Raw genomic sequence first — 11462 nt, 5'->3', positions numbered from 1 at the left:
CTAAAACCGCTTCACCTGACATAATTTGTTTCTCAAGCTACTTCTCAAATAGTTTCGGAAAGATATTATCATCATCTAACACTTTTGAAGCTTGCGTTTGTCCAGTAGCTCTTAAACTCATTTGAGTGGCATAATTTCATATTTTTATTGATGTAGAATCTCTGAATTATTTTGTTTTTAGTCGTTTCGTTCGCTCGGAACTACATTCAAATGGAATTTCTGGGCGATTTTTTTTCCTTTTGGGAGTCTCTATCATCTAACACTTTTGAAGATTGCGTTTGTCCAGTAGCTCTTAAACTCATTTGAGTGGCATAATTTCATATTTTTGATGATGTAGCCTTTCTCAACTGTTTTGTTTTAAGTCGTTTCGTTTGCTCGAAACTAAATTCAAATGGAATTTCTGAACGACCTTTTCTCCTTTTAGGAGTGTCTACATCTTCTCTTATTGTAAATGAAATTGATGTATCAAGCCACTAAGCATTATTTTTGAGAAACTTTTTTTCTATCTTGAATGCTTTCATCCAGCGCGATTTAAGATGTGATTTGAAATATGACAAAGTTTTATTTGAGCGCTTTGAAAGCTCCTCACTTTCACATTTCGTTTGCTGCATTATTTAACCTTTTAAATAATCACATTGTTCATAAATTTCATTTTTATTCGAAATTCTGAGAATATTAAAAAGTTCTTTACTTGAAATAAACATAGTGTTTGATTTCGTTCCTGAAATAAAATAATGATAAAATAAAAACATTCTTACACTATCTTATTTCATCGGTACACAGACAAAAATAAGAATATAAACTTTTCTGCAGATATAATTTTATTAAAATGTTGCTACATACCTGAAGTCGAAGATTCCATGTTGAAATTCAAACAGAAACTATGAAATTATAGCTTTAAATCCACACAAACAAAATTCAAAATTAACGATAACATTTACCTGTGTTATAATGAAGGGGATATTGGTTTTTCCAAAAAATTATGAAATGTAGGTCTTCTTTACTAATTACTTCTTCGATTTATTGCCAGGTTACGCTCAAGTGACTATATTTTAAGTCTTGTACCATTACAAAGTTTGGGTGGGCTTATGTTCCGCAATAATATGATTGGAACTTCTTTTTTCAAATGAGGCGCGCACAAGGAATTTAAAAATTCCACTGGGTAATTCGTCGAGTCGTCTTGCTCCATAACTCGGTTTATGGAGGCATACTCAACAGATTCTCCTTCAATTTTGTGTAGTATCTGTCAGTTTACATCGGCAGCTCGATCGTTCGGAGGAGTCATATGGTTCTTTCGTAAAGCCAAGAGCCTGCGTGAGGAGTTTGAATTTCATTGCCATAAACAATGGAAATGAGGTCTGGTCAACCATTCAACCCTACGGCATAAACTATCAGGCAAAACGATTTTACCGTGGTATCTGCCCTCGCCAATTTGTAGCCACAGGAACTTCTTAAACATTGTGTGTGCAGTTTTTCCTCCAGATAGCAAGTCAGATGAAGCCACAGCGAGAGCTATTTTTCCTTGTGTTTGCACATCTGCCAAGATGATTTTTGTAAGAAAAGTTTTCCCTGTTCCCCCAGGTGCATCCAAGAACAGAGCATTCCCTGCGTTTTGATCAACGCTTTGGCAAACGCGTTCAGATACTGAAGGAATATTATAAAAAAAAAATAGCAAAATCGGTTCCGCTGTTATAGATTCAGCAATGTTCAAACTTTAACAATGATATTTTTTTGGGTTTTACAAATTATGAAGGCATTTTATTACGAAAAATTAGCCTAAAGAAAATGAGAAAATTCAAGTAGAAATAAGACAAATTTCAACTTACTTATTACACAACCGGATTTTTCGTTAGAAAATATTCGTAATCTATATCAACCTCCCTTGTCATTTTTATAAAAAGAATCTTTACATTTTCTCAATAATTTTTTTATATAAAGTCAATTGTTCATGAGTTATACAGATTTACAGAAAATTGAGGCATCAGCGAGTGGTTTTCTCCTTAGACTTTATCGACTGAAACAGTCCCCTTTGACAGGATTGTAAAATATTAGATATCCTCCAATATATGTGATGTTACAATAAATTATGACTATTGATATAAAAAAGATGTGCTACTATAGGCTTTAAATGTAAAAATAATATTATTATTATCATTATTAGGAGTAATAAAATCAAAATATTTATCTCGAATTAAATTTAAATAACTCTTGTGTCATATATTTTGTTGGATAATATATTTTATAAAGGAAAAATAGATATTTGTTAAAATAAGTATGGTTTTTTGTAGTATATTAATTTAAATGTAAAAATAATAGTGTTATACATGTTATTAATAAATACATTTAAAATATTTTCCTCATTATTTACAGTTGTCTCCTCAGCGCCTTTTGTATACCTAATGTCTCAATACTAGTATGTTTCAAAAACGTTTCTTTCGAGATATGATTTATTCCAAAGTAGGAAACATTCACACCAAATTTGACTTTAGTATTAGAAATGCTTTCGAATATCTAATTAACCGATGCGCTTATGATTTTCTAGCTTCTCAGAGGTTTTTACGGGAATAGGTTTTCGAAATTTTGAAACTTGTAACTCAAACAAATTTTGAAACGCGAATAACTCGGAAACTACAATGAATTCGAAAAAAAACTGCTAGGACAAAAAAAGTAGAGCACAAAAATTTCTACAAAAAAGTTTATTAGGTATCTGTTCCTAACCTCAAAATTTTCAACATAAAATGGGTTTATGCACTCAAAGATATTTTGAATCGCGAGTAACTCGAAAACTACAATGAATTCGAAAAAAAAAACTGCTAGGACAAAAAATGTAGAGCACAAAATTTTCTACAAAAAAGTGTATTAGGTATTTGTTCCTAACCTAAAAATTTTCAACTTAAAATGGATGTATGCACTCAAAAATATTTTTAATCGCGAGTAACTCGAAAACTACAAGGAATTCGAAAAAAACTGCTAGGACAAAAAAAGTAGAGCACAAAAATTTCTACAAAAAAGTTTATTAGGTGTCTGTTCCTAACCTCAAAATTTTCAACATAAAATGGGTTTATGCACTCAAAAATATTCTGAATCGCGAGTAACTCGAAAACTACAATAAATTTGAAAAAAACTGCTGGGACAAAAAATGTAGAGCACAAAGAAGTCTTGAGTTATTTTTTCGTTGGAGTCATTATTTCTCCCTCAACGCCGAAAGCCGGAGCATCCGTTCGCGAATTCCCGCCAGAACGAATTCAAGCCAAGTTACGTTCCAGGCACATATGGAAACTGCTCTAACTTTAGGAAAACTACTTTGTTTTCAAAAAATCAAAATGCATAATGGTAGTTAAGATCTTTATTTTCTACTCGGGTAAGTTAACATAAATGTGGACTGGAAATTTTCGAAAACGTTGCGAGATGAAGAAGTATATTGGCCACATAAGTACTTGAAGTTTCAATGGATATATTTCATCACTCGACATATAAACAAGCAAATCCACCGAGAGATTTGTCGTTCGTGTTATTGTCAATATTTTCTTGATTCGCTATTGAGCAGTTTACCCTATTCTCAAATGAAATGTTAATAATGTGCAAAATTTTGACAAACGCTCAAATAAAAACTCGATTGGAGTGAATAAATTTTAAAAATATCCATCAAAGAAGAACCAATCGTAAAAGACAAATCATTCATCACATCGACAATGCGAGTTCTCACACATCAGTTCAAACAAAAACGTTTTTGAACAGTCAAAACATTGATGGGTCATCCACCATACATTGTTTGGCACCCAATGATTTTTTTTATTCTCGCATATTTGAAAATAATTTTCGAGGTCAACGTTTTTCTACAACCGAAGAAGTGATTGATATATTCAAATCACATGCTTTGAAAAAAATGCTTCGACAATTGAATTAAACGCATGCATATTAACCCACTGATAGGCGCGTTATGATTCGTATCCTGATCGGACACAATTCATCTGGGACTGAAAGTACATTTATTATTATCTTATCCGAAAGAGAAAGGGTATAAATTCGAATTCGAAGTCATAAAGAAGTATGTGCTTGATATAACAAAGACTACTCAGTAAGCAGAATTATTGTGGGTGAGGGATGCTCCAAAATTTGGAAGAACAGGACTAAGCGACGATGCAAAGTTAGATATTTTGCTGTCATTAGAAACGATAGTCACGCAACTATAACAGAAATTGGCCAACAACAAAATGAACAACTATACCCACACAAAGTTCAACTTTTTCACGAAAAATTTAGGAGAAAAATTTAGACAAGGCAACGTTTTGTGTAAGTGGTACAGTGAATCGACACAATTCTAGCTATTGGACTTGGGGAAAGCCCCACTGGATTCAATCAAAACATACCCAGTGCCCAGAAAAAAACTATGTTAGGGAAAGATTCGTTGGTTCTTATTTCTTTCGTGGAAATTTAACAGCTGCACAATATTGAGAATATCTTCATGTGGCAATGCTTCTAATTGCGACATTGCCAGATCCACATAATAGGGAAAATCTAGTTCTCTACAATAATATTTTTTCTTGAGCTTATCTGATGTTAATATTATAAAATCGAGTTCTTATGAAAAGAAATTTGATTCTTTAATAATCTCTCAATTCTTCGTAGAATTGCCAATCACTCCTTAGTACCTCAATCAAGTAAAGTAATCCGATGAATTTCTTGAATTCAGCTACCTCTGTGACCACACGTCTCTAACTCATATAAAGCTGGAGGCTCTGCTCTCTGTTTGTGAAACACAGAAACTTGGTAGACCAAAAGACATATATCACTCATTTTATAGATTAAATGCGCCCGACTGAAGGTTAATGGAGAATATTTTGTAAAACAATAAAGCCATATCCAATAATAAATATTTGTTTTTATTTGTCTATCTCAAAACTTCAGCAGCAGCCCTCGTATAATATAGATATATGTGAAATTAATAATAAATCTAATGACCCTAACTGTGATTAATACAAATCAATGTTCTCCAAGTTCATGGCTACGTTAATTTTAGGATGATGCAAGTTAATATAATACTATGAAATCTTGTCTCGCTTTGGAATCCTATGACTTTATATGAGTCACATATATTTCTAGGTCACCTGCAGTAGCGGGTGATACATAGAATTTAAATTTATTATCGAAAAAACTTCTTCGATACGCATTTAGACTTTATGTACATCTATTTGACACCCTGGGCAATTCCATTAGTCAGATTTGAATTCAAAACTAATCACAGTTCAATTAATTTGTATAGAGAATGTAAATCGGTGCCAAACGCGCGTAAGGAATGTCGTCACAGTTTGCCGCACACAGATATGCTGCTATGCCACCTAAATGCTAGCAAAATGGTAAGGTTAGGTTAGATTAGGTTAGGTTAGGTTAGGTGAGGTTAGATTAGGTTAGGTTAGGTTAGGTTAGGTTAGGTTAGGCCCTACACTTTCCTGGACCTATATAAATAAACAGTAACGCCATCGCGTCTGTGACATTCTGTATAAACATTTCGCACTCGAACTGTAATTGGTTTTGAATTCGAATCTAACCAATGGCATTGCCTGGGCGCCAAATAGATGTACATAATGTCTAAATGTCTTCGGTGCAATCAAAAATAATTTTAGCGTAAAAATTTTATATGGGAATGTAAATTTTCATATCTTGGATAAAGCTTCTTGGACATGTAGTTGGTACAAGCCCAATATTTCGAATCATTATACAATATAATTTAGAAATATAGAAAATATTTCGAGTATTCCACATTAATATCAGTATTACTATAAAATAATAATAGGCTCAGGAATACTTAAAAAAAACTCATCACATAACATCCTTTGTATGATAATTTATACTTGAGAAACATTTTTAACAAGAAGTAATGAATCTAAGATTATTTTTATAATTATAATTTATTTAAAATCATTGTTAACGAATTCTGCAACATATTTTCACTTGCCTACATTAACCAGCATTAATTAATATTTTCCATACGTTTTTCTTCAACTACATATATCCGAAAAAAATTTTGTACCCGCCTATGTCAGCCAGCTGTAGACTTTTCAGAATTACTGATAAAAAAATGTGAAGTCAGAATGGATTTATATATAGTTTGTAACTTCCACATTGAACATTATTACATTTTGTGTACATAGATTCAAAAATGAGTGACTCTGTGAAAATAATATTAAGTGTTTGTGAAAAATTAGCAAAAAAACATAACCTCAATGCTGAAATACCCTATAACAAATTTAAACCACGAGCGAAACATTTTGGAGGAATGTTTATTTTATTTGGAGGAGGTCTATTGGCGAATAGAATAGGTTTGCTACCTAGAAGATTTGGTTTAGCTGTACCAGTTGTTGGATTCATAGGTAATTACCTGATATAATAAAATAATTACATATTATAAGTATTTGAGTATGAATCATACATAGTTCTATATGGACAGTTTCTATAAGAGGAAGCCGTTCCGACTAAGGAAGACAGAATGACAACGATTTCTCTATCCTCCGAGGTTTCATCTTGGTTCTGCGAATTCTTAAGCATGCGCAGTATAGATAAATTGTCTCGAATGAGAGAGAGAAAATCAATATTGTCGGCACCGTAACTTAGGGACGTTTTTTCCTATAACCACTGTCCATATAGGAGTATTACATATATGGTATGAATGGTGTCAGAAATTATTTTGTGCTAAGCCAATCCACAAATATCTACGAAGTATGTTAAAAAATTATTTTGAGTTTAACAAAAAGTTGCAATAATCAAATTAAGTAAGATTTCAGAATAATTGAATAAGTTAACCAAAACGTTTGATTCAATATCATATTAATAAACATAATTATGAGATTAATGTAAAAATAATTTTATATTTTATCATATTTTCTTAATTTAAATTTTTTCCGTATACTTTTTACTCTTTAATATGCTAAACGAAATAAATATATAAAATAATTATAATTGATAGTGATATATATCTGATCTCATAAATAATATAATCAAATAATGACCCTCTCCCTCCAGATTTTTCTATTAAGTACAAAAAAATGTTTAAATTAAAAACAGTTGTTGATTTCAAGAAAATTATTCAAAATTAATTATTTTATTCATACAAGAGAATCTAGCTTCCAGTTTGGAATTTATCAATATGAAACCCTGTAACTATTTTTTAAATTCTAATTCAAGTTTTAATTTATCTGTATGGGATCAAATGCAATTTGCCCCAATAATAGCTTAGAGAAGGTTTGTTAATGAAGGTCTGAGCATAAACCTCTTAGTTCCATCCACTAGGAGAAAGAAAAACCCTCAGATTTAACGGGGTCTAACTTGCTGTTAAGTCAGACAATGGATATCTCAAGGAGACCTTCGATCAGAGTGTACTATTTAAGCCATAAGGCATGAATTGCTTTGTACAACTTATGCAGAATGGTCGAAGAAGCATGGGGCTTGAGACCCAAAATGATGAACTGAATTTACAAATTCAATGTACGATCTATGATAAGCTATGAAGCTTTCATATGGAGGCCTCAAAAACAAACACCAAAATTGAAACAAATCTAGATAACAGGCACGATTCGGTCATATCCTACGGCAGCACTACAAGTCATTTTAGACTATCCACTTTTGAGGACCTTCATAAAAAGTGAAGCAATAAAGGCATGCAAGGAACAGAACATGAAGCCCGGCGACTTGACTAGGTATCCCAGCATTCTAAAGGAATGGAAAGTACCCATAGATCTGTCTTTCCAACTATGTTCTACCAAAATCTATAAAATTATAATGAAAATTCGAAAGCTATCCTTACATGCGCAACTTGTTGTGCACAACGTAATTATCGTAATACAAAGATAGCAGAGCAGCCCTACAAGCACTCCATTCAACTTTTACAAAAATTGAGTCAAAACTAGTATGGGACTGCATCGAAGCTTTGAACTCCGTGGGAAAAAAAATGAAATAACTTTTATGTGGGTACCTGGCCACACTGTAGTACACAGCACTAACCAATCATTTGGCGAAAAAGGGCGGGACGGACAATTCCTTTCATAGGACCACAACCTTTCATAGGTTTCCCAAAAAGCCATCAAGTCAAGTTCAAAAAAAAGTTGGAAAACGAAAAGAAATCTCAGGTTTGAAACAATAGAAAATATTTTCTTCCAAGTGGTGTCAGAAGGCCCTTTAATTGAATAAAGATGATCTAAGCCGAGTTACTGGTATGCTCACTGGACATTGACTTGTGACCTACCATCTGAAGAACATCGAAGAAACTCTTGTCGTTTCTGTAAGAAAGCAAAGAAAACCACCGAACACCTCCTCTGTAAGTGCGAGGCTATCCATTGACAAAAATGGCGCTTCTGAATAATGTGCAGCTTCTCATGTGCGATGGCTATCATACTTGTATGTGATTTGAATGAAATTCTCTGAATACTGATAGATCTAGTTAGTTATAAGCAGAATTAGTGTTTTTTTTATATATGATTGATTACATTTCATTTTTTAGGGTACACTGTAATAAAATCTTTAAATCGAAATAGACATATTAAAGCAATTGATGATGTTATCAAGAGTTTATCAACATCCCAAAAAATTGAATTAGCAAGTGCTGTTGGCAATATTTTGAAGAAAAATACAGGTATTGGTTCTTTAGATGAGACTGCCATTTTAAAAGCACTTGACCCTTTGACTGAATTATTCATAATTAATGAAATTGTTCAAATATTGAGACAAAGACTGTATTTAGATGTATGTCTTAGTTTGTGATTAAGTATTAAATTAGTTTTGTTCATATTTGCGTATACATTTTATTTTATAAGAATGAACAATAACCTTCAAAGTTAAAATTGTTAATGATAAATTTTGTACACAAGCAATAGATGAAATACATAACACTGCTTGGTAGAAGATTACAACCAGGACTTCTCACCATTGGAATAAAACGAATTCTGGAAGGAATAGGTTGAACTGGTGTATTTAAAGCAAAATAGAAATTTTTATCAATAGCCGAAATTGAATTTTCTTTATAAAATATCGAATTTTTCCATTTAAAATTGGTCAAGTTACTCTTAAAGCTTCTGTTAGTTTTTTACTGGAAATGTAATTTCATCTTCTGGTTCGCCAGTTAAGAATAGGTAAAATAACACAATTCTTTCCCTTAGTAAAGAGGAACAATTAATAAAACTGCAGATTGTTAAGTGAATTTATTTACATATTAAAATAAACGACATAAAAAATTGTACATTACATATACATACAACCACTCAAGCTTACAACCATAAGCTCTATGTTAACGGGAAAAAAATAATTACAACTTTTTTTATAAATGTACGTCTATTCACACATAGTAAGGAAATTTATTGATTCTTTGATTCCCTTGCAAAGTACCATATTCTAAGATCAAAAGTAAAAAAAATCTTGCTTTGGATTTGTAAACCAATTAAAAGTATAAATAATATTCGCATTCAACGTGCATATGTTGTACAACCTAGTAATCCAAGAGCTGGTGAACCCTCCGAGTAACCGGTCTTCCTGTAAAGTTAGAAATTTGTATACTTATAATTTATAGCATGCTAAGGGCAATAGCTTGGACCTGGCAGGCGTCGTCAGCCCCTTCATTTTTTAAATTGTGAAATAGAGTAAAAAAGAGCATTTTCCAAAAAATATTCATCCATTATTTAGCAGACAGTTTCCCAAAACCCACTGATTAAGATAAGCTTGTTCAGTCGACGATACAACTATTGTAAAGTATAATGAAATTATTCGTCCAATTTCTGACGACAACGTATCTAAAAAACGACCTTAAAGTCAGCGTATTAAAAAGGGAAATGTGTAATTTGTAGCAAGATCTTCAAATCGACAATGACCACCTTATTCTCGAAAAAAAATATATTTCATTAAAAATTTCATTCGTTCACAACAATGTGAATCTGTGGATGGAAACAACTTTGCACCTGTTTGAACGAAAGCTCAAAGTAACAACGAAGAATTCTAAAATTTGGAATTATCAGTTTTCATTGGCGTTTCAAGCGATATCGACAAAGATGGAAAATATGGAATTGGTCTTCAAATCGACTATGAACACCTATTCTCGAATGAGAAAATAAAAATTTCACTCGTTCTTGACTAAATTCCAGTGAATCGGAACGACTTTTCACCTGTTCGGTTCCATCAACGGTCTAACTATACGAACCCAAAAAACGTGGTCCCCAACCGAGCCACGTATATGGATCCTTCCCGCTGTTTTTCACTGTTAATAGACTAAAGGTCTTAAGGATTCGACGAAATTTGAAGGAAGAAGTTTTGTATGTATTTGTATAAGAAAAAATTATTACTACATACTTTTGGAATCTATTGACGGTGCTGTTCTATTATGTTAATAGAACCTAAAGTTTGCAGTGGACAAATTCCAGAAGGACGTTTTATATTTTTTTATATACGGGGACAATTTCTTTTTATTTTTTTATAATTTATTTACAAGATGTTGTGGTCGTTTTTATAGAAATTATTTTTAAGAATGCTTTCTATTAGTTTACATTCTAGAATCCGAATAATCTAAAAATCCGTTGTGTATATAAAGGCGTTTGTTTATTAGCAAGTAATGGTAAAAAGTGAACGAATTTAAATAAATTAGTGAATAGTTAAATCCGAGTGGATAAATTAGTGAATAGTTTAGTGTTTTTAGTGTAAATGAGTAAGTAGAGACAATGTGTATAAAATCACCGCACTTTTAATAACAGTTTAAATAAATAAAATAATTCCATTTGTTTTGACTAGATAATGTTGAAAACCTATATTAGAATTCAAATTAGTTTCGTTATAACAATATAGTACATTGCAACAGAATCCACAAATATATAAATAGTTTTTGAAGTTCCATAATAGCTCTAAATTGTTATACAAGTCAGATTTTTTGAGTTATAGATATGATTTTTTTGAACATTACAATCATTTTCAATTTAGTGCCACATTATAAACGAACTGTATACTGCATTTACAAAAAAGATCCCGCTAAATCCCTATGGAAATTGGATTTCGGTCAATTTTTTTCTGAAACACAATGATAGTTCAAAGCAAGCTGATTAAAAGTCTCAATGGGCACGAATCCCCAAAACTGCTCCTGAAGAGTAGTTTCGAAGAAAGCCGATTAAGAATCTCAATAAGCTAGAGATTCCTCAAATACCTCTTAAGTTCCCCAAAATTACCCCTGTTAAGTATCATATGAGAAGGGATTTCGACCAGTTTTTTCTGAAACTTAGCACAACGATAGTTTGAACAGTCTGATTGAAATCTCACAGGGTCGTCAATGGGGTAGGTAAGTTACATAAGTAACTTGAATCAGTGAATTAAGTCTAGATCTTTGTGCCAAATTTTAGAAAAACTGACGAAAAAGCCGCTCCTTATGGTATTTAAACTCTCCAGCGGTAGTTTTAGGGTTTCGTGTCCATCGAGACTATTAATCAGTTTTCTTTGAT

At 32.1% G+C, this 11462-nt stretch overlaps 1 protein-coding gene across 1 annotated transcript; it reads left to right on the top strand.

Annotated features, from left to right (window-relative positions):
- Nucleotides 1-6055: 6055 nt before the first annotated feature.
- Nucleotides 6056-8795, top strand: LOC130897476 (uncharacterized). Its single transcript, XM_057806355.1, has 2 exons — nt 6056-6371; nt 8495-8795. The coding sequence occupies exons 1-2, from the start codon at nt 6161-6163 to the stop codon at nt 8752-8754; spliced, it is 471 nt and encodes a 156-aa protein (XP_057662338.1). The 5' UTR covers nt 6056-6160; the 3' UTR covers nt 8755-8795.
- The last annotated feature ends 2667 nt before the right edge of the window (nt 8796-11462 follow it).

Source organism: Diorhabda carinulata, chromosome 8, assembly GCF_026250575.1.
Source record: "Diorhabda carinulata isolate Delta chromosome 8, icDioCari1.1, whole genome shotgun sequence".
In the NCBI taxonomy this organism is placed as follows: domain Eukaryota; kingdom Metazoa; phylum Arthropoda; class Insecta; order Coleoptera; family Chrysomelidae; genus Diorhabda; species Diorhabda carinulata.
The sequence above is the reverse complement of the archived record's forward strand: the minus strand, read 5'-3'. Positions and strand labels throughout refer to the sequence as shown.